Below are 24,511 nucleotides of genomic sequence, written 5' to 3'. Positions count from 1 at the left end.
CTGTTGCAATATTTTAACATTGTTAAAATTTGCAAAAGAAAACAAAATGGTTTCTATATGTTTCATCATCTTAACCTCTCTTTCAGTGTTCAAATGGGTCAGGAAGACACTTATTGCTCTAGTACAAGTTACCTTTGGAAGGACAATCAACAAGTAAGTCACTTTTCTTCTCCACGACCACTCACTTTGTTCCTCTGCAAGATATTATATACAAACAACTATTCCACTACTGATAAGAACTGAAGATGCTGAAAACCTGAAATTTTAAAAAAAAGGAAATTGCTCGATCAGACTGAACTGGTGAAGGGTCCCAAATATAAATTGGCAACTGTTTCTCGTTCTTCACCTGCTGAATATTTCAAGCATTTCCTGTTTTTGTTCTGTGTCTTGGTGTTTCCAAAAATGTGGTAGAATACTTCCTTAATCGGCATTCAAGATTCAGAAAAATGGGTGTTGAAAGGGCTTCAAACAGTTGTTCAGTTCTCTGAAATAAACTGGAAATCAAACTATTAAAATTAAAATGTAAATAGCTGAAAAATAAGCCAGATGGGGGAATCTGACCTTTAAGATAATCCCATTGAGTTGCCTTTTAAAACTGTCCCTGAAATGGCCAAGCAAACCGCAATGGTATTTAGAATGTCAACATTACCACCAACATTCATGTTTAACATCTGTGAATGATTAAATAAAGAAAAAAGGATTCATCCTCATGAAAGATATCCCATAAGACCATCTACACATGGAATTAGTTAAGCAGTTTACAGAAGCAGGTGTTACAGCTAGAAGTGGGCATCACAGACATTTTAGGTGTTTAGCACAAGTCCTTCCATTACACCAGATACTCATAAGGATGAGGTAATTCTGGTGATTGGGGCTACAGAGGTAGAGGAGTAAAATGACACTATTATTCTTGGTTTGGTAGCATCTACAAGATGTGAAATAACCTTTTTTGAATATTTGCATCTCCATGTACTTCTGCCAATGTTATGGTCAGTAAGAAGTGACAGGCAACCCAAGGTTTCTTTTGCATGCTGCTCAGTAATACTTGTTAAAAGCTTCATTTTGTTGTTGTTGTTGTCTAAAACCAAACTTGGTTGCTTCCTAGGGTTGAATAGGTTCTGAGCTTAAATGTTTGGAAAAAGAAGATTGAAACCAAGGCCACTTCCCTGTGGCAGGTCAAGTCTGGGGAAGAGTATTCCAGTATTACATGCAGATTGTTACAGGGCAGAGTCAATGAATTTTCTGGACTTGAGATAATTGTGCAAATTGAAGAATCTATGGCTAGGTAATGAGTAGGAGCAGCTGTACTTGTGTATGCAATTGACGATTTGTGAGCCTTGGCTCTTCACAATGTATATCTAATTACTTGGCCACGGAGGGGTATCCTTCTGGCAAATGGTAGCTCTATTTTTGGAGCAATTTGATTTGGCAAATGTTGAGTGAAGCAATGGATTTTCATACGCTTCCACTACATTACTGCCCATGGTAAATCATGCAAAGTGGGTAAAAATTATTTTGCACTGAGCATTCAAATGTGAAAAGATTAAGCACCTTTTAATAATACAGTCCATGAAATGCAGCTGTCATGCTTTAATCAACTCCCTGGCTGGGTTCTTTGACATTGTTTCGTGAAGATTGCAGAGATTAATTGAATATGAAGGTCATGTATCGACACGGTGTAATGCCATTTGCTATTATTTAATTCTGTGTACTACTTTCCAACATTCTTCTTATTTATATGGAGAATTATTTGCTCTTGGGACTTTTAAACTACGTATTCAGATCCATAACCTTTCAACTTAATTATTTTCCTCAAAGAATGGGTACAGTGGTCTAGGAAGGCAGGCTGATGTGAACTGTTAAGTGTTGTGAAATTGAAAATAGCAGTTAAAGGATAACCTTCAAGCTCAGATCTGTGCAGGGATTGAATGTAGAAATATGGTTTCAGGAATGGCTACTGAAGTGTTTTATTTTCTCTGCATAGAACATAAATCAGTAGAGCACAGTTACAGGTCCTTTGGCCTTTGAGGACTGTGGCAACCACGATACCAAGTTAGGCTCATCTCATTTGCTTGCATATAATTAATATGCCTCATTCCTACATGTTTATATGCCTGTGTAAATGTCTTGCATATATCACTATTGTATCTACTTCCACCAACCTAGGCCATGGGTTCCAGGCACCTACTGCTCTCTGTCTCCATTGAATGGTGGGACATGAGATGTAGCTGAAATTTACTGTTTTTTGGGACATGGGCATTATTGATATGGCATGTGTGGTCAGACAGCATGGAAACAGGCCCTTTGGTTCAAGTTGCCCATGTTAACCACAGAGCCACCCACACTAGTCCCATCTGCCTGTGTTTAGTCTGTATCCCCCTAAACCTAACCTATTCATGTATCTATCCAAATGTTTCTTAAACTATGCAATTGTACCTGGCATAACTACCTCCTCCAGCAGTTTGTTCCAGACACCCGTGATCCTCTGTTTTTTTTTAATTACCCTTCAGGTTCCTATTAAATCTTTCTCACTCACCTTAAACCTATATTATCCTCTGATTATTGATACCCCGACTCTGAGCAAAGATTCTGAGTTCACACGATCTATTTCTCTCATGATCTTGTTCACCTTTATGACATCATCCCTCATTCTCCTGCACTCCAAGGAATAAAGGCCTGACCTGCACAACCTCTCCCCATAGCTCAGGCCGCTGAGTTCTGGCAACATCTTCACTATACCCTTTTCAGCTTGATAGCATCTTTTCTGCAGCATGGTGACCAAAGCTGAGCACGTCTATACTCAATACTCTGATACTGAAGGCCAATGTGCTAAAAAGCCTTTTTGACTACCCTTTCTACCTCTATCACTTTCAGGGGACTACATACTCTTCGATCCCTCGGCTTAACGTCACTCCCCAATCCCTACTATTTACTATGTTGGTCCTATCCATGGTAGACTTCACAAAATGCAATACCTCAGATTTCTCTGTTTTAAATTCCATCAACTATTCCTCTGCCCAACTGATCAAGATCCTGCTGCAATTTTTGCGATTGTCTTCACTCTTCAGACACTTTAGAGCCTTCTGCTAAGTTTCTAATCATGTCATGTACGTTTATTAATCTGAGTCATTGATAAAAATGACACATAGCAATACACCCAGCACCAAACCTCCAGTTCGAGAAGAAAACCTTTCATCGTCAACTTCTGCTTTCTTTCATGAAGTCAATTTTCTATCCATTCAGCAATCTCACCTTGGTTCCCATGCGATACCACTTGGAGAAATTAAATGTATTCTTAAAATTAACCTGTTTTCTCCCTTTTTATAAATATAAAACTATTTTAGACTCTTGTTGTTTGAGCCTGGCAAGATTATGGGCATCATTCATTTCAGGCAAATCCGTGACACAATCAACTGGATGGTCAGTGAGCAGATGCTGGTTTGCTACATCAATGTATTTCGAGATGCCTTCTGGCCAGCTGGTAAATTAGCGTCCCCTACGCCAGCTAGAACTGAGCAACAACAGCTGGAAACAAAGCACAAGGCCCAGCAGAAACTGCTTGATAATATTCCAGGTATGCATTCATTTGTACAAACCATTGATTTTACTCAGAACCACAAAATTTCAGTGGTAATGTCAAGATCTTAGATCAAATGTTCACAATGTAATATTTGTCCAGACAACCAGGGATGAGCAATGATGTCAAAACGCAGTCAGTTGAATTATTAGGTCTCCCTGTACAGGTTGCTGAAGTGCAAGTTGTTTTGTTCAATCATGGACAATTTTCTTTCAGTGAAGAAGTATTTTTCTGTGCACTTTGACAGATTTTCCAAGCTAAATCTTTGGGATAGTTTTTTTTATCCTCCCTCCCACCCCCCCCCCCCCCTCCCAGAAGCTGCGAATATCTTACTAATTGCTAATGTTATTTGCTAGTTGCAATGTGAAAGAAAACCAAAGTGAAACGAGTGTGTCGTATGCATTCTGAGTCTTGGAAGTAACTGTGACCGTCATAACTGGGCTCGATGACTGGTAGATTTCTTCTTGGATTCATACGAGTGCTTTTCTAATGTATTTGTTTGGTGTGGCCTGATGGATCTATGCTGTACAACCCTGTGATTTTAATGACATTTCTAACTGTTGTTAAAATATCAGGACCAGCTGAGGTTTTCTCATGATTCTTTTTTACCTCTGAAACAGGAAGTGTTTTTTTTAACCTAACTTCTAATTTAGATGTCAGGTGAAATGTTTGTTCTAGTAATGTTCCCCATTCCCTGCCAGATCCTGTTTCCTTTTGTGACTTCTGCTCAACTGACCAAGTGGAAATATGGCTGGGTTCCAATAAACCTCAAGGCCTGGTTCCCATGCCAACTCCATCCCAGCAGGGCACCAATGCTAACTCCACCAATCTAAGATTCAAATGATCTGCAGTCTTGGTATTGCCGCTAAGATGTCGAAGTGGTGGCCTTTCCACTAAGCCCTGTGTGCCAGAGGTGCAGGCAATGTCATCTGAGTTTCTGCAGTGATGTATTGTGAGCACTTTTGTACATAATCAACCCAAGTGTTTGCAGATAGAGTACATTCATCATTGATAACACAGGGGCAAGACAGAATGTACCTCCTTGTCTTGGGATTAAATACTTCTCTTGCATTTGCTGAAGATTAATGTTGTAATTGGTGTTTAGCCCATCCACTCATTGCCTTTAAATGGCTTATATTTCCCACAACAGGTTTCTGAAATAGAATAAAAGTCCCTGGTCTCCAGCACCCACATATGCAAATTTTCCAGTTGCCTGAATCATACTCGTACAATGAGTACATACATACTCGTACAATACTTCGACATTAAGAATAGACAATTTAGAGGAGTCACGTGATGGAGTAGTGGCCGGACGGTGAACTCCAGCCCTCTCCAGAAAAGTCGGGAAAAACGAGAGAAAATACAAAGGCACAGAAATACAAGTTAAAGAAAAGTGAATATAAAGGTGGAAAGAAGATGGAGACAAAAGGAGAAAAATCAAAATCAACGGAAAGAAGAGAGGAAGAGAAGACAACGGAGGAAAAAGGTGAAGGCCTTACCTGTCCGAAGAGGCCCGCTGTGGAGAGAAGACCCCACTACCTCAGGTCGGTAGAAAGAGAACTACAACAATGGCTCACAGAGCCGAGTAAAAGTGCGCAACCGCGCATGCGCGACTCCTCGCGCATGCGCGATGCGCATACAAAAAAACACACCGACGGGAGGGGGGACCAGCTGGGGAGTCGATCTCCACAGCCGGCAACGACAGCTGCAGAACACCTGCAGCAAGAAGACACCACAGAAGACAATGGAAACAAGAAAGAAGAGGAGGAAAGGGCAGCAAAGAAACAACAGATGGTCAACCTAGAGGAAGAAGAAGAGGAAGAGGAAGAGTACAGGGAAATAGAAGAAGAAAAGATAGGCAAGGTAAAGGAGGTACTTGCTCTTGTTAGAGGATACATGGAGTCATTTAAAGAATGGCAAACACAGGAATTCAATGATTTAAGAAGAAGAATAAACAACACAGAAAAGAAAATAAATAAAATGGATATGACCTTAACAGAAATGGGGAAAAAAATGGACAAGATGGAAGAACGGGCAATAGCAGCAGAAATGGAGGTAGAAGACTTAAAAAAGAAATTGGAGGAATCTAATAAAAAAACTAAAGAGACACAAGAATTACTAGCCCAAAAAATAGATATAATGGAAAATTATAACAGAAGAAATAACATAAAGATAGTGGGCCTTAAGGAAGATGTAGAAGGCAAGAATATGAGGGAGTTTATAAAAGAATGGATCCCTAAGGCCCTAGGATGTCCAGAACTACAGCAAGAAATGGAAATAGAAAGGGCACATAGAGCATTGGCCCCTAAACCACAACCACAACAAAAACCAAGATCTATTGTAGTAAAATTCCTAAGATATACTACAAGAGAAAAGGTGCTGGAGAAGACAATGGAAAAAGTAAGAGAGGGCAACAAACCACTGGAGTATAAAGGGCAAAAAATCTTCATTTATCCAGATATAAGCTTTGAACTCCTAAAGAAGAGAAAAGAGTTCAATGCAGCAAAAGCGATTTTATGGAAGAAAGGATATAAAATTACACTGAAGCATCCTGCGGTATTGAAAATATTTATTCCAGGACAACAAAACAGACTATTCTCGGATCCAGAAGAAGCACGAAAATTTGCAGAACAATTACAAAAATAGACTGAGGGATGAAGACGGGTAATGAGAGCAAAAATTATCACGATTGATATGTATGTGGGTAAAGACAAAAATAGACTGAGGGATGAAGACGGGTAAGGAGGGTAAAAATGACCACGATTGATATGTATGCGGGTAAAGAGGTATAAGAGTGAATAGAGACAACGGGCATATGTGAAAGTATCTGTAATTAGAGGAAAACATAGAAAGTATAGACAAGAATTAATAAGGGAAGGTAAGGGAATAGAGAGAATAAGGAGGGAACTAAAAGAGTGACCTTTGTGACATATAAAAAACGAAATCTTTTCTGGGGGGGGCTGGGTGGGGGGAAAAGAGCGGTCACTGCAAAATCAGTTGACGCTTGCGAGTGGATTCGCAAATCCAAATGGAGAGGGGAGATGTGGTTGTCCGACAAGGGATAAAGGGCAACTCAGGAGGGGAAGGGGAGATTGGGGATAAAGAAGATAGAAATAGGAGAATAAGGAAAATGTTGGATGTTGTAGGAATGTTGTCTGGTAAAGAGTTGAAAATAAGAAAACAGAAATGGAAAAGGAGGAAAGGTAATGATGGAAAAACGGAAAGAGAAGATAAACAAAATATAAAATGGCTACGCTGAACTATATGACTCTAAATATTAATGGAATACATAACCAAATTAAAAGGAAGAAACTACTAAATTTACTGAAAAAGGAAAAAATAGATATAGCATTTGTCCAAGAAACACATTTAACTGAATTGGAGCACAAGAAATTAAAGAGAGATTGGGTAGGACATGTAACAGCAGCATCGTATAATTCAAAAGCAAGAGGAGTGGCTATATTAATTAGCAAAAATGTGCCATTTAAAATAGAAGAGGAAATAATAGATCCAGCAGGGAGATATGTTATGATAAAATGTCAGATATATTCAGAGCTTTGGAATCTACTTAATATATATTCACCTAACGAAGAAGATCAAAAGTTTATGCAAGATATCTTTTTGAAGGTAGCTAATACGCAAGGGAACATACTAATAGGAGGGGATTTCAATCTGAATTTGGATCCAAATATGGATAAAACGGGGAAAAAAATTAACAGGAAGAACAAAGTAACCAAATTTATAATTAAATCAATGCAAGAAATGAAACTTGTGGACATATGGAGGAAACAAAACCCAAAAGAAAAGGAATACTCATACTACTCGACTAGACATAAAACATACTCAAGGATAGACCTATTCCTGTTATCAGCCCACATACAAGGGAGAGTTAGGAAAACGGAATATAAAGCTAGACTATTATCGGACCACTCACCCCTGTTATTGGCAATAGAGCTAGAAGACATCCCTCCAAGAATGTATAGATGGAGATTAAACCCCATGCTACTTAAAAGACAGGATTTTAGAGAATTTATTGAAAAACAATTAAAAATGTACTTTGAAGTAAATACGGAATCAGTGGAAGATAAGTTTATACTATGGGACGCAATGAAAGCATTCATTAGAGGGCAAATAATAAGTTATGCAACCAAGATGAAGAAGGACTATAATCAGGAAACAGAGCAGTTGGAAAGGGAAATAATAAACATAGAAAAAAAATTAGCAATAAAGGAAGATACAACCAAAAGAAGAGAATTGGCGGATAAAAAAATAAAATATGAAACATTACAAACATATAAGGTGGAGAAGAATATAATGAAGACAAAACAGAAATATTATGAACTAGGGGAAAAAACACACAAAATCCTAGCATGGCAGCTTAAGACAGAGCAAACTAAGAAAACGGTATTGGCAACAAGGAAAAAAGACAAACAAATTACATATAATCCAAAAGAAATTAAGGAAAACTTCAGAGAATTCTATGAACAATTATACCGAACCGAAAACGAAGGGAAAGAAGGGAAAATAGATGAATTTTTGACTAAAATTGAACTACCAAAACTACAAATAGAGGAACAAAATAAATTAACAGAACCATTTGGAACAGTAGAAATACAAGAGATAATAAAAAATTTACCAAATAATAAGACACCAGGAGAGGATGGACTCCCAATAGAATTCTACAAAACATTTAAAGACCTAATAATACCGCCCCTCCTGGATGTAATCAACCAGATTGATGAGACACAAAACTTACCAGATTCATGTAAAACAGCAATAATTACAGTGATACTAAAACAAGGGAAAGATCCACTCTCACCAGCGTCATATAGACCAATATCTTTGCTAAACACAGATTATAAGATAATAGCTAAACTATTAGCGAACAGATTAGCAGAACAGGTACCGAAAATGGTAAATTTAGACCAAACTGGATTTATCAAAAAAAGACGCACAACAGACAATATTTGTAAATTTATTAACTTAATTCATGCAGTAGAAGGAAATAAAGCACCGGCAGTAGCAGTTGCTTTAGACGCAGAGAAGGCCTTCGACAGAGTAGAATGGAATTACTTGTTCAAAGTATTGCAAAAATTCAGTTTACCGGAGAAGTATATTAATTGGATTAAAGCATTATATAAGGGACCGTTAGCGAAAGTGACAGTAAATGGACATGTATCAAAGCAATTTAACTTAAGCAGGTCAACGCGGCAGGGATGCCCACTATCACCATTATTGTTTGCGCTAGCTATAGAACCACTAGCAGAATCGATAAGAAGAGATAATAATATAAAAGGAATAAAAATAAAAGACAGGGAATATAAAATCAGTCTGTTTGCGGATGATGTGATAGTGTACTTAACAGAACCAGAACTATCAATAAAAGAACTATATAAGAAATTGAAGGAATATGGAGAAGTGTCGGGATACAAGATAAACGTAAATAAAAGTGAAGCAATGCCTATGAATAACGCGGATTTCTCAAAATTTAAGGAGGAATCCCCATTCAGATGGCAAACGCAGGCAATAAGATACCTAGGTGTGCAAATAAACAAAAATCTAGGCCAATTATATAAACTCAATTACAATCCACTAATGAAAAAACTACAGGACGATTTAGAGCATTGGAAAGAGCTACCACTAACACTGATAGGAAGGATAAACTGTATTAAAATGAACATTTTTCCAAGGATACTATACTTATTTCAGGCATTGCCAATACAACTGACAGAAAAATTCTTCAAAGAGTTAAAGAAAATAATAAGGAGATTTTTATGGAGAGGGGGGAAACCGAGGATAGCACTAGACAAATTAACAGAATGGTATAAACAAGGAGGCTTACAATTGCCAAACTTCAAAAATTATTATAGAGCCGCACAATTAAGGTACCTATCAGATTTTTATCAAACAAGGGAAAAACCAGACTGGACGAGACTAGAATTAGATAAAATAGGGGAAAAGATACCTGAACACATATTATATAAATGGGACGAAAAATTGGTACAACATAGAACTTCTCCAGTATTACACCATCTCCTCAATATATGGAAGAAGATACATGTAGAAAGAAATAAAATAAATTACCAAATACCAAAACTAATATTGACGCAAAATAAGCTACTCCCTTTTACAATAGACAACCTTGCCTTTAGAAAATGGGAAAAAAAAGGGATTAAAAGAATAGAAAATTGTTTTTCAGGAAGTAGATTCTTATCCTTTGAACAAATGAGAGATAAGTACAATATAATGGGAGATACAGCGCTGGCATATTACCAACTGAGATCCTACTTGAAAGATAAATTAGGAAGCAACTTGAGTTTACCAGAGGGAAGTAACCTTGAATATGTGATTACAGATACAATGTTAATCAAAAGATTTATAAAAAATATGTATATTAAACTGCAAGAAAAGGAAAATGAGGAAACAAATGGTAAAACTAAACAAAAATGGGAACAAGATTTAAATATAAAGATAAAAAAGGAAACATGGGAGAAGTTATGCTCTGGAACGATGAGAAATACAATAAATACGAGGCTGCGTATGATACAATATAATTGGTTACACAGACTATACATTACACCGCAAAAGTTAAATAAATGGGACCCAACAGTATCTGATAGATGTTTTCGATGTAAAAAAGAAAGGGGAACAACAATTCATGCAATCTGGACATGTGAGAGAGTAGAAAAATTTTGGGATGATCTCAATCAGATATTAAATAAAATAACAGAAAACAATATACCAAAGAATCCAGAGATCTTTCTCCTAAGTAACATAAAAAATAAAGAATTTGGAATTGACTTGGAGGATGCACAAAAAAGATTTGTTAAGATAGCCCTAGCTGTAGCAAAAAAATGTATTATGTCAACCTGGAAATTGGAAGATAATTTGAAAATACAACAATGGTATATAGAAATGAATAAATGTATTCCATTAGAAAAAATAACATATAGTTTAAGAAATAATATTGAAATATTCGAACAAGTATGGGAGCCTTACATTAAATACAATAGCGAAAACCTACCGGGAACAAACATTACCTAAGTTGATGGAAGGAGAAGAGAAGAAAAAAATGGACTCAGTAGAATTTCTGGTGTATTTTTGTTGAATGACAACATTGTCTAACTGAATTAATGCAACCTAGATTGTATAACTAAAATGGATGAGAGGGGGGAGGGATGGGGGGGTGGCTTGGGAGGAGGGAGGGGGGAGGGAGAAAAAGTCACTGTAAATGTGTGGAAAAGAAAAAGTGTATATCATGGCTATTGTGATTTATGGTGTGAAAAATAAAAAAAAAAAAAGAATAGACAATTTAAAAGACAAAAGACAATGCAAAATGTAATTTGAAAAAAATCAGAAATTTTAGTCCTTAATTATGTAAAGTTCACTTTAATCAGGATATTCACATAATTTACAAAATTTAAATTTAAATTTGAACCCTGGTCATTGCCACTGTAACAGCGTTGCATCAGTCAAGCTGCCATCGTAATTAACCCCCTCCCCACAAGGTTACAGATAGACTTAATACTAATAAAGATAACGACTTACTAAGCAGGGATAAGGAGACACTTGAAGAGAGTCACCCCAACGACAAGCGGCATGGACCAGCTCTTCATCCTATTGCATTGCAATTTTATTCAAACACAACTTTATTTAAACAGCAGCTGCTGCCAGCCATGCGCTTCACTGGCGGAATATTTGCTCCCATTTTCACCAAGGGTTATGCGTTCCTTCGGTGAAGATTTACTTTTACAATTTCAAACTTTTATTTAAAATTTATTTCATCGATTGATTTTTTTTTGCCAGTTGCATAGGTTGCCAGTTACTTGAATTCCACATACCCAGGGATTTTACTGCAGCCGCCATTCTGGGTTATAGGAAGAGAATCATAAGATGGACAAAGGAAACGATTCAAGGATATATTCAAACCTGCCTGACCCCTGGGAATCGGTGGGCCATGATAGGTCATAGTGCATTTGGAATAGTTTTGAAAATTCCATGTACAAAAGCCCTGCAGAAACAGCAGAATAAGCACATACCACCAAAACTACTCAGTCACACTGACACACCATCAATAACTCCAAAAATACTGGGTTATGTAAAACTGATAGCCTTTTATTAGCAATAGAAGGGAGGCATGTCCATGCTGGTCAACTGTCTTGAACTGGGAAGGGGCTGTGGGACTATCACCTTTATTCAGGTGTCAGAGGGAGGGGCCACAGGTATAATCAGTCAATGGGTGTGCCCAGACAGTTAAATATACAAACAGTGGTTTACCACATTCACCCCTTGTTTTAAAAGGAGTTCGGCGGGGTGATAACATCTGATGTTAACATGAATTAAGTCTTCCAGATGGTCTGATCTGTCGCTATGACCGTTGTAGTACCGCCTGTAGCTGCGTCACTGCAATGGGGTCCTGGACAGTCTGGGGCGCCTGTATCAGTGTTGGTTTGAAGGATACGTGGCGACAAGTCTGGCTTGCCATTTGTTGGGGTTGGGGTAACCTGCCATGGCTCTGGTGAATCATGGGAGAAGGGGGGTGCAGGTTGGTCAATCATGGACTCTGGATCCTTTGAGGGCGCCAGGTCTCTAACAGAGACTGTGTCCTTGTGCCCACTGCTTTTCACAGAGGGTGGTGAATCTATGGAATGCACTGCTCATTGAAGCAGTGGAGACTACCTCAGCAAATATATTTCAGACAAGGTTAGATAGATTGTTACAAAGACAGGGAATTAAGGGATATGGAGGAAAAGACAGGTAGGTGGAGATGAGCCTATCAACAGATCACCCATAATCTCATTGCATGGTAGAGGAGGATCAATGGGCTGGATGGCTTATTCATGCTCCTATTTCTTATGTTCTTATTGCATACAGCTTTGGTCTCCTAATCTGAGGAAGTATACTGTAGCCGAACTGAGAAACCTAGGGCCACTATCACCTATGCCGCATAGATGTTTTGGGGGGTGGCATGGGTGAGGTGGACCCCTTTGACCAGTGGGTCGGACGTATGGCTCCTCAAGTGCTTCTGAAGTAGGACTGGCCCTGGGGATGTCAGCCAGGCTGGCAGCATGGTCCCTATTGCAGACTTCCTAGGGAAAGACAAACATTATCTCATGTGGAGTGGCATTGGTAGTGGTATATAGGAGTGATCCATGTCATAGTCTATATTGGTACCAATGATATAGGGAAAAAGCGGGATGCGGTCCTACAAGCTGAATTTAGGGAGCTAGGAGATAAATTAAGGAGTAGGACCTCAAAATTAATAATCTCAGAATTATTACTCATGCCACAAGCTGGTCAAAGTAGTAAAAGCAGAATAGTTAGAATGAATAAATGGCTTGAACAGTAGTGCAGGAGGGAGGGTTTCAGTTTCTTGAGGCATTGGAGCCAGTTCTGGGGCAGATGGGACCAGTACAAACCAGATAGTCTACACATCTGGGCAGAGCTGGGATCAATGTCCTCAGGAAATTGCTAGTGTTGTTGGGGAAAGTTGAAACTAATGGGGCAGGGGGATGGGAACCTACAAAGAAAGAATGAGAAAGATGGTACAGAGACCAACGCTAGAGTAAGGAAAGAGAAAAAGAAAAATGTAGGGTGAAAAAGTCAAAAGCAAACGATGCAGAGGTCACTAAATTCTAAAAGGACAATGAGCATAAGGGCCATGGTGTTAGAAACAAGGTTAGTGAACTTGAGGCGCAAATCAGTACCCAGGCATATAATTTAGTGGCCATCACAGAAACATGGTTGCAAAGTGGGCATGACTGGGAATTAAAATTTCAAGGGTATTAGGTAGTACGAAAAGATAGACAAGATGGTAAAGGCAGTGGGTTGGCGCTCTTAATCAAGGATGACATCAGGCAATAGAGAGAGATGAAGTAAGATCTAAGGAACAGAATGTTGAGTTCATCTAGGTAAAGATTAAGAATAGTAAAGGAAAAATAATCACTGGTGGGAGTTATCTATCACACTTACCAAATAACAATAGCACAGTTGCACAGGCAATTAACCGAGAGATAACTGAGGGATGTAAGAACAAGACGGCAGTCGTCGTGGGGGGTCTTCAATTTCCACGTAGATTGGGAAAATGAAGTTGGTCAAGAGAGTCTGGAGGATGACTTCACAGAATTCATCCGTGATCGCTTTCTTGAGCAGCATGTTAAGGAACCAACAAGGGAGAATGCTATTTTAGATCTAATATTGTACAATGAGATAGGTAACGATCTGGTAGTTAGGGACCCTCTTGGAAAAAGCGTATGATTGAATTTCTCGTACAGGTGGAGGGTGCAATAGTTAGATCTAAAACTAGTGTATTATACTTGAACAAGGGAGACTACAACAGGACGAGGGAGGAATTGGTCAGCGTGGACTGGGAGGACAGGTAGTTGGCTAGTGGAAGACTTTCAAAGAGATTTTTTAACAGTGCTCAGCAAAAATATATTCCCGTTTAAAAATAAGGGCAGTAAGAAAGGGAGGGGTCTCTCTTGGTTAAGTAAGGAAATAAAGGGAAGTATAAAATTAAAGCTCATGAACACAAAGTAGCCAAGAATAGTGGGAAACTGAAGGATTGGGAAAACTTTAAAGGGGAACAAAGGACAACTAAATGTGAAATAAGGAAAGGGAGGAAGGATTGTGAAGGTAAATTAGCACAAAATATAAAAACGGATAGCAAATTTTTAAATAAATATATAAAACGGAAAAGGGTGGCGAGAGTCGGCATAGGTCCCTTGGAAGATGAGAGAGAGAGATTGATATTGAGTAATGAAGAAATGGCCAAGGCATTGAACAGATATTTTGTGTCAGTCTTCATGGTGGAAGACAGTTCCAGCATGCCACAGAGTGGTGTTAGGGATGCAAAGGGAGGTGAGGGCCTCAATAAAAAAATTGTTACAAAAGAGATAATGATGAGCAAACAAATCAGGCTGAAAGCAGATAAATCCCTGGTCCTGATGAGATGCATCCCAGGGTACTGAGGGAAATGGCGGGAGTTATAGTCATTTACCAAAAGACAGCAAATGTCACACCATTTCTTAAAAAGGGATGCAGGCAGAGACAGGTAACTATAAGCCAGTTAGATTAACATCTGTAGTCGGGAAGATGCTTGAAGCTATCATTAAGGATGAAATAGTGAAACGTTTAGAACGAAGGCATTCCATCAGACGAATGCAGCATGGATTCAGAAAGGGCAGGTCTTATTTGACAAACTTGCTGGAGTTCTTTGAGGATATAATGGGTGCAGTAGATAGAGGGGAACAGGTTGATGTATATTTGTATTTCCAGAAGGCATTTGATAAAGTACAGATGAATAGAGTTGGGGGAAGTATATTGGCATGGATTGAGGATTGATTAACTGACAGAAGGCAGAGAGTCAGGATAAATGGGTGTTATTCTGATTGGTGAACAGTGGTAACTGGGGTGCCGCAGGGGTTGGTGCTGGGCCCACAGCTGTTCACCATTTATACTGATGATTTAGAAGAGGGGGCAGAGTGTAGTGTAGCCAAGTTTGTGGATGATACTAAATTGAGTAGAAAAGCAAATTTTATAGAGGATGTGGAGAGGCTGCAGAAGGATATAGTTAAGTTAGGTGAGTGGCCAAAGGAGTACAATGAAAGTAAAAATAGAAGAGCAGATTATTATTTAAATGGTGAAATACTACAGCATGTTGTAGTGCAGAAGGAATTCTGAGTGTTTGTGCATGAATCGAAAAAAGTTGGGTTGCAGGTACAACAGGTTATTAATAAGGCAAATGGAATTTTGGCCTTCATCACGAGAGGAATTGAATTCAAGAGCAGGGAGGTCATACTGCAACTGTACAAGGTACTGGTGAGGCCGCACCTGGAGTACTGAGTGCAGTCCTAGTCTCTATACTTAAGGAAGGATATACTGGCCTTGGAGGCAGTCTAGAGGAGGTTCACCTGGTTGATCCTGGAGATGAGGGGGTTGACCTACGAGGAGAGACTAAATTGTTTGGGGTTATACTCATTCAAATTCAGAAGAATGAGAGGACATCTTATAGAAACATAAAATTATGAAAGGGATAGATAAGATGGAGGTAGGAAAATTGTTTTCACTGGTAGGTGAGATCAGAACTAGGGGAGACAGACTCAAGATACAGGGGAGTAGATTTAAGATGGAAATTACAAAAAAACTTCTTCCCAGAGAGTAGTGAATCTGTGGAATTCTCTACCCATGGAAGTGGTTGAGGTGACTTCATTAAACAGATTTAAGTTTCAGTTAGAATATAAAAAAAGGAATTAAGGGAAATGGGGGAAAAAAAAACAGGTAGGTGGAGTTGAGACAATGATCAGATCAGCCATGATCTTATTGAATAGAGGAGAAGGCTCGATGGACCGGGTGGCAGACTCATACTCCTATTTCTTATATTCTTATGCTATGTTCCAATGGAGTAGAGTGCCTCAGAGAGGACGTCTTGACAAAGAGAAACAGGGTGGCCTCAGATCTCAGGGCTAGGAGGATGGCCTTCCAGACAGTAGCTTTCTCCCTTTCCACCTGCTCGTTCCCACGGTGGTTGTGGCTGGTGGTTTTGCTCATGGCGATACCTCTGGCCAGTAGGTACCAGAGCAGCTCGTCACTCATAAAGGAGGGCTCCCGGTCACCATGGATATAGCAGGAGAACCCAAACAGGCTGTGTAGGGCCTTGATGATTGTGGTAGCCGTCATGTCCGGGCAAGGGATGGTGAACGGAAAACATGAATACTTGTCGATGATGTTGAGGAAGTACACATTGTGGTCAGAGAAGGGGATTGGGCCTTTGAAATCAATGCTCAACTGTTCAAAGGGGTGGGTCAATAAAAGTGCAGTTTGTACTCTATGCAGACCTGGCAGTTTCAGATCATAGTCCTGATCTCCTCAGTGGAGTAAAGTAGGGTTTGCAGGTTTTGATAAAATGGATGAACCTGGTGACTCCAAGATGGCAGAGATCATTGTGGAGGGTTGCAATCGGTTTATTTGTGCACTGGCACATGTTCCACAGGATAAAACATTTGGGGACTCATTGAGTTTTCCAGGCCAGTACAAAATATAACTGTAGGAGGACAGTTAAATTCTCCACCTCAATATCTTGTTGTTTTTGATTTTACCCCACTGCTGGTTGTTGAACATGAATGCCATCCATCGCCTGTTGGTCAGTCAGCAAGGTAAATTGTTTGCCGGCTTGGTAGTGTCTCCAGTGCTGTACTGCCTTGACAATAGCTTGGGCCTCCCTCCTTCTCGACAAAGGAGTGTCAAATTTTGGGGCCCTGGAGGGTGCGGGAAAAGAAAGCAAGGGTCTGCCTGCCTGGTTAAGTGTGGCAGCCAGAGTGAAGTCACGTGGAACGGCATGCTTCGTAGCTTTGGCAATGTCAGCTTTGATTCTGCTGAAAGCTGCATGGGCCTCCGGTGCTGGGGGAAAAGAGGTCGATTTAGCAAGAGGCCGAGCCTTGTCCACATAATTGGGGACCCACTGGGCATAGTAGGAAAATAAGTCCAGGCACCTTTTCAGGGCTTTGAGGCTGTGGGGGAGGGTGAGTTTCAAAATGGGTGCATGTGATTGGGCTTGGGGCCAATTTGACTCCGATCTCCAGGAAATGGTAGAAGTGGCCATCTGCCTCAAAACCAGTATATTGGCGGTCCTCCTGGCAGATGGGAAGATGGTGATATACTGACTTTAAGTCAATGGTGGAGAAAATCCGATATTGTGCGGTTTGGTTTACCATATCAGATATGCAGGGAAGAGGGTGCAAGTCCAGCTGAATGTATCTGTTAATGGTCTGACTGTAGAAAATGGCCATTCTGTTTTTTTCCCATTCTTCACCACTACCACCACTTAGGTTATCCTGGGGCTGGTGCTGGCTTCAATGATCCCTTCATTGAGTAGCTGCTGCGCCTCTAGCCTAATAAAGGCCCTGCCCCTGGTACTGTACCACTTATTTTTGGTGGCAACGGGTTTGCAGTCGGGGGGTAAGGTTACCAAACAGTGGTGGAAGGGGTGATCTTGAGGGTTGAGAGTCTGCAGGTCGCATGCCGTGGGCAATCTTCGGGTTGCTTGGCTAAAAACGGTGGGGGGAGAGGCCAGGGGTTTTTGCTGGTCGAGCGCAGTGGGTGATTTAAGGACTGCTGGTTACAGACAGTGAGGGGGGGGGGAGGGAGTACTCCATTGTCATGCTTTTAAGGTGGCATTGAAGTCTAGTCCCAGCACATAGCTGTGACATCACCAGGAGTTTAAAGTCTTTGTAGTCTGTGCCCCACTCAGTCAGCGTTGCAGTAGTCGCGGACATCAGCCATATGGGATTTCTTGGCTAAGGAAACTTTATGACTCACTGGCCTAACCACGAGGGAGTAGCACTGCACCGTGTCTGGGTGGATGAAGCTCTTCGTGCTCCCACTATCGAACAGACAACTTGTCACGTGGCCGTTTACCTGCATGTCTATCATCAATCTGATAAGTTGGTGAGGACTATCTTGATCCAGCCTGATGGAGGCCAGTGTTGGGTCCCTGTCTGCAGTTGTGGCGGGGAGTTGGTGTGTTCAGTCGCAAGATGTTGGAATCCAAGATAGCGGTCTCCAAGACTCGCACATGGCACTGCTGGGTCTTGGAGATGGTGGGATCCAAGATGGCGGCCCCCACAGTCTGCACGTGATGCTGCTGGGTTGGGGTAACTTGGACTTCCACACTTTCACGTAATACCCTTTCTTCCTGTAGTTGAAGCAGGCTAGGTCTTTCACCAGGTAGCATTTCCTCAGGTGCTTGCCCAGGCTTCAGAAGTAACACTTTGGGTGCTCATGGCGGCTGTTGTTGGATCGCTGATGGGATGTGGCATTAGAGGTGTTAGGTGCTTACGGAGTACTGCGGCGTGTCCCAAGATAGCGGCACCTGGGGCAACCATGAGGCACCTGCATTGTCAGCCAAGTAGGCTTCCATATTCTGGAGGGCCATCTCCAGCATACCCGCCAGTTTGATCGCCCTCCACAAATTGAGCTCTCTTTGCTCCAACAGTCTCTGATGGATGTAGTTGGGCCTGATACCTGTGACATATGCGTCTCTAATCAGGTCCTCTGTGTTCTCCACGGCTGTCACAGCCTTGCAATCGCAGGCCCGTCTGAGAGTTCGCAGGGCCCGGAGTCACTCTGCGCTGATTCCCCGGGTCATTGTTTTTGGGTGGCCAGGAGGTGTTTCGCGTAGACCTTGTTTACCTTCTTCAGGTTCTCGCCTTTCAAAACATCACCTCCAGGTATGATGCAGTGTTCCTGATCATTGAGTACATCAGGGGCCTGACACGTGGTGTAGTACCTGCAGCTTGTCATTCTCTGATCGAGCGATGGCAGATGATGCCTGCAGGAACACTTCGAAGCAACGCAGCCAAAGTTTGAAGTTGGTGGAGGCTTCAGGAGATTGAAGGTTGATTTCCAACTTCCCCCACTTCAGACTATGATCCATTGTCAAAATTTATTGTGAACAAAATTGATGCACCGTCAATAACTCCAAAAGTCTGGAAGTTATGTAAAACGGATAGGTTTTTATTCGCAATAGAATGCAGGCACTTCCATGCTGGTCGATTGTCCTGAACTGAGGACGGGGCTGTGGAACAGTCACCTTTATTCAGGAGTCTGTGGGAGGGGCCACAGTCAGCCAATGGGTGTGCCCAGACAGTTAAATATACAAACAGTGGTTTACCATGCACCTGTTGACAAGACTGTAGTTCCCACGTTAGGCCTCATTGGGCCATCTCAGAACATCGGAATCAGAGTGGATGTCAAGTCATCATCGATCCCAAGAGGTTGGCAAATACAAAGGAAACAAATGACTGAGATTTAGAGGAAGTGATTCAGGAAGATTAAACAGTGCAGCACGTAAGAATGTTTGGAAATTCTCTACCCAGGCGACCGAGGAGCCTTAATTGTGAGTTCCTTCAAAACAAACCAATAAATTTCTGGCTATCAACAGAAGTGGGAAAATGGGAATTATGTGGGGAGGCGGTGCTAAGAAGATCAGCCGTTTTAAATTTAGGGATACAGCACGGTAACAGGCCTTTCTGGACCAAGAGCCCCTGCTGCCCTATTACACCCATCCAGCCAATTAACTTAAACCCATGCATCTTTGGAACATGGGAGGAAACCTGAACTCCAGGAGGAAAACCACACAGTAGAAATTTCTTCCAGACAGCAGTGGTTTACGCTGAACTAACATTGCACTAACCATTAATCGCTGTTTCTTTGTGCTAAAGGGATTCAAGGATATGGGGAAACGGTGGGAACTGAGTCCTGAGTCGATGATCAGTGTGATCACATTAAATGGAGGAACAGATCTGAAGGACCAACTCGACTTCCTGTTTTCTTTGTTCCTATGACCTTGATGAGCAGTCACAGAGGGTCAGATGACTTGTCCTGCTCCTATTTCTCATCTTACAGAAGAATCTAGCTTGTTATTGTCAGGATCTTCAAAGAAATAAGATGGAGAAAAGAAGTGGTAATTTCTGAATGGAGACAAAATCACTTCAATATAAATTTAGAATGGCATTTTATGAAGCATCCATTCAGAGAGATGATAAGGTAGATGTGTACATAAGACCATAAGGCATAGGAGCAGAAATAGGCGATTCAGCACATCGAGTCTTCCCTGTCATTTAATCATGAGCTGATACATTTTCCCACTCATCCCCATTGCTCGACCTTCTCCCCATAACCTTTAATGCCCTGGCTAATCAAAAACCTATCAATCTCCACTCAATTACCTGGCCTCCACAACTGCCTGTCGCAACAAATTCCACAGATTTCCAACCCTCTGGCTAAAGAAATTCCTCTGCATCTCTGTTCTAAGCAGACACCCTTCAATCCTCTGCACCCTCTTGTTCTTGATTCTCCCACCATGGGAAACAGCCTTTCCACATCTACTCCATCCATGCCTTTTGAAATGTTTCATCAAGATCCCCTCTCACCAATGAGTACAGATAAAGAGCTGTCAAATGCTCCTCATGTGATAACTCTTTCATTCCCAGAATCATCCTTGTGAACCTCTGAACCCTCTCCAACATCCTTTCTAAAATTAAGAGCCCAAAACTGCTCACAGTACTCCATAAGGTCTTACCAGTGCCTTATAAAGCCTCAACATTGGGTTTAATGTATTGTATATGTTGAACGTTTAGTGGGTGGGGAGGGGGTGGGAAGGAGGGAGGGAAGGGAGGGGGGAAAAGGGGAGAATATAACACTGTGTATATTCAAGAGGGAAATGTTTGTGTGTATTTTGGTTAATATGGTTCATAGTGTGAAAAATAAAAATTAAAAAAAAAAGCCTCAACATCTCATCCCTGCACTTGAATTCTATCCTTTTTAAAGGATTTGCCTTCTTCCCCAACGACTCAACCTGCAAGTTTCCCTTCAGGCTATCCTGCACAAGGTCTTCCAGGTCCTTTTACATCTGGGCATTTTCAATTTTCTCCCCATTTAAAAGAAATTGTATGACTATTTATTTTTGTCTACCAAAGTGCATGACTGTACACTTTGCAATGTGTAAAAAAAAAGGTCATTCATAGAACTGTGGAAGGATTTTACTCTTTACTGGCTCTGAGAGATTTCCTCACCATTTTCATTTGTACATAAATGCTTTTCCTGTTCTGCTTCCATCTGTGTTTTGGGCTGGCTTTTTATCTACCACTAATTCTCTGGATGAAAATAATCACTTAAATACTCTATTTATTCATTAATCAAAAGGTTTTGCTTGCTTTTATTGTATATCCAGACATTTCATATTTTGAACCTTCGGTGCAATAGATTGCAAAGCTTTATTAATATTGTGTTTGTTATTTTGACCAATCTAGATTCGGACGTAAAATATGTTTGGGTTTCGTCCCCATTCAACAAAGTATTAGCTGATCACCTGTAAAAACTATCCCCACCATTCTTGGAGTCCAGAAATAATGCGTTTGTATTTTTATTTAATATTCTCAGTGACTGAGAATCGATGACCTCAGCAGAGAAAGTTTTTAAAAAAATCACAGTACTTCTCATGTGAACGAGTTGTCATGTTGGCCAACATATGATTTTGAGATGAACGTGAACCTTCTCCTTATTTGAGACCCTTTAAGTTTGTGAGTTCTTTACCCAGCTTCCACTTTATTGAAGCCTTTAAGAATTTTACATACTTCATAACCTACCTCTGACAAATGCTGGTTTAGGCTGTGTAATCTCTCCTGATAGAATGATCCTACGTCCCAAAGGTCAGTGTTGCACATCCCAAGTCAAGAAGGTCTACCTCAAGTAAGGAGTCCAAACCTGCCTATGTTATTTTACAAAAGACTCCAAGTTTGCTCTCAGCTAGACATCTTATCATTGTGGTCAGACTTCTTTTCTCTTGTTATTTGAATAAAAGTTATGCTTCTCTAATTGCTTTTAGTGCCTAGATAATTCCAGATTCTTAATATAATACCCAATCTGCCCACAGATTTAATTTGCCTCTGCATCCTTCACTCCCAGTGCTTTTGTTACATCAGTCAATCTGAATACATTTTCTACGCTATCTTCTCTTCTAATTAATAAAATGTTAATTGCTAATCTTCAATTCAGCTCTGTAACATTTATTACCACAATTGTACTCTGTTCATTATCCAATTGTTGGCCTATGCTTGTATATAAACCCAATCCTGTGAGCCCTAATCTTCAGTAATGGCCTTTTTATTCAATACCTTATTAAATACTATTGAAGATTCAAAACAAGCTGCATTCACTAGTTCCCTCCTATTCTGGTAGTTACTCCCTAAAAAGAACACACTTTCCCTCTTGTAACTCAACATTGACCAGTCATATTACAATTCACCTTCTGCCTTGTCCCCAATCCCTTTATTAGAGCTTCTATTTGTTTGCTGATTATCTTTGCCTTGCATTACTTCTTTTCTTTTTGCCTCCATTTCTAGAGTAGCTTCCAATTTCCAAAGGTTATTCCAAATTCTAGGGAAGTTTGAAATATCAATACCTGCTATATCTTGCAGCCAAATAATTTCAAAGCCTGGACTTCGGTCATCAGCTTTAAGTTCCATCATTTTCCTCCATGCTGATCCATAAACTAATAACACTTTATTTAAGCTCTTCCTCTCACTCGAATCCTAGTTTATTCCCTGTTATAAGCTGATTAGCAGTCTGCTTTTGGATTCCTGTTAAATACACATCTCAATATCATTCTAGATTCAAGATTCCTTCATTGTCAATAATAAATAAAATGTAATAATACACTAAATTTGTCAACTTTTGCCTGCCTTGAAGGCACACAAAGAAGGCACCATTAGCATTCCCAACATCCAGACAGTGAAAAAGAAAAGTGAATCAGAGTCACTCAGTGTCCATAAATTCACCTCCAGCGCTCCCACAGCCTCTACAGCTGCATGGTCTCCTGTCCGATCCATTGACAAACCTGAGCTCCCAGGTCTGAACATCCGATATAACCAGGAATCACTCGAGGCCTTTCAGCTTCCTCTCTTGTCCACAGCATCCTCTCAAATCACAGTCCTTGTACCTGGTTCTCCACAGACCACTGCCTGATGATAGTCCCTCAGGTTGCCAGTCTCCAGTGAGTCATTCAGTCAGTAGTCCACAGCCTCTTTTGGGTCCTTTGTCCTTCAGTCTCCAGTTGCCCACACCCTGGTGTGGATCCTTGAGCCACCAATCTCCTGGAGCCCACAGCCTGGTGTGGCCCCTTTGGCCTCCAGTCTCCTGCAACCCACAGCCTGGTGTGGGTCCTTTGGCCTCCAGTCTCCTGCAGCCCACACCCTGATGTGGATTCTTTGGCCTCCAGTCTCCTGTAGTCCACAACCTGGTGTGGGTCCTTCAGCCGCTCCCTGAGATTCTTTTTCCTGTGGGTGAAGCAGAATTACCACTTATTGGCAGTGCAAAAAAAACTGTACACATGTAAATAAATAAGAAATGTAATCAAACTGAATGCAATACAGAGAAAAAAAATCAATTAAAAGTAGGAGTCCTTAAATGAGTCCCTGATTGAGTTTATCATTGAGGAGGCTGATGATGAAGGGGTAGCAGCTGTTCCTGAACCTGGTGGTGCAATTCTTGTGTCAGCTATACCTCTTTCCTGATGATGGCAGTGAGAAAGAGCATGTGCTGGGTGGTGTGGATCTTTGATGATTGCGCTGCCCTCCGACGGCAGCGCTGCCTGTAGAAGTTTTCAATAGTAGGGAGGGTTTTGTCTGTGATGTCCTGGGCTGTGTCAACTACCTTTTTTCAAGGCTTTATGCTCAGGGGTGTTGGTGTTCCCATACCAGACCATGATACAGCCAGTCACCACACTTTCCACCACACCTCTGTAGAAATTTGCCATACCAAATCTCTCCAAACTTCTAAAGAAATGGAAGTGCTGACATGCTTTCTTCACTGTGCCATTAGTGTGTTGGGTCTGGGAAAGATCCTCCAAGATGCTGACTTCTAAGAACTTCAATTTGCTCACCCTCTCCATCTCTGATCCCCAATGACCATACACGTTTGGTTTTCTCTCCCATATGTAAACAATCAGCTCCTTGGATTTGCAGGTATTGAGAGTCAGGTTGTTGTTGGTGCACCATCCAGCCAAGTTTTCCATCTCCCTCCTGTATTCTGACTAATCGCCCCTTTTTATATATTCCATTACTGTGGTAACATCAGCAAATTTGTAGATGGTGGAGTTATTGTCATACCAAGCCACACGGTCAAAGGTGTATAGCGAATAGGTTGAGGGTTAGGAATGCAGCCCTCTGGTTCTCCAGTACTGATCGAGATTGTGGAGGAGATGTTCTCACCAATCGTCGGCTGAAGGTGAGGAAATCCAAGAACCAATTATACAGGTGGGGTGTTGAGTCCAAGATCTTGGAGTTTGTTGGTCAGTTTTGAGGGGATGGTGGTGTTGAATGTCGAACTGTAGTCGATAAAGAGTATCCTGATGTATGCGTCATTGCTGTCCAGGTG

At 40.9% G+C, this 24,511-nt stretch overlaps 2 protein-coding genes across 12 annotated transcripts in view; one reads left to right on the top strand and one right to left on the bottom strand.

The window, feature by feature from the left end:
• snx25 (sorting nexin 25) overlaps positions 1 to 24,511 on the top strand; it is a 367,103-nt gene that overhangs the window by 328,833 nt on the left and 13,759 nt on the right. For 4 of the 6 annotated variants that reach the window (XM_069939621.1, XM_069939646.1, XM_069939613.1 and 1 more), the window contains 2 exons: positions 87 to 153; positions 3,393 to 3,574. In XM_069939621.1, coding sequence (XP_069795722.1) covers positions 87 to 153; positions 3,393 to 3,574 — 249 coding nt within the window. Of the gene's footprint in view, positions 1 to 86; positions 154 to 3,392; positions 3,575 to 4,727; positions 5,023 to 19,797; positions 20,687 to 24,511 lie in introns of those variants that run through there. The other 2 variants (XM_069939628.1, XM_069939636.1) reach the window with 2 other exon arrangements.
• Positions 21,332 to 24,511, bottom strand: part of lrp2bp (LRP2 binding protein) — a 95,051-nt gene continuing 91,871 nt past the window's right edge. For 3 of the 6 annotated variants that reach the window (XM_069939686.1, XM_069939675.1, XM_069939667.1), the window contains one exon: positions 21,334 to 23,412. In XM_069939686.1, coding sequence (XP_069795787.1) covers positions 23,179 to 23,412 — 234 coding nt within the window. In that variant the 3' untranslated portion in view covers positions 21,334 to 23,178. Of the gene's footprint in view, positions 23,413 to 24,511 lie in introns of all 6 variants that reach the window. The other 3 variants (XM_069939727.1, XM_069939695.1, XM_069939696.1) reach the window with 2 other exon arrangements.

Source organism: Narcine bancroftii, chromosome 1, assembly GCF_036971445.1.
Source record: "Narcine bancroftii isolate sNarBan1 chromosome 1, sNarBan1.hap1, whole genome shotgun sequence".
Lineage (NCBI taxonomy): Eukaryota > Metazoa > Chordata > Chondrichthyes > Torpediniformes > Narcinidae > Narcine > Narcine bancroftii.
Note: the sequence above shows the minus strand (reverse complement) of the source record. Positions and strands in the feature narration are given on the sequence as shown.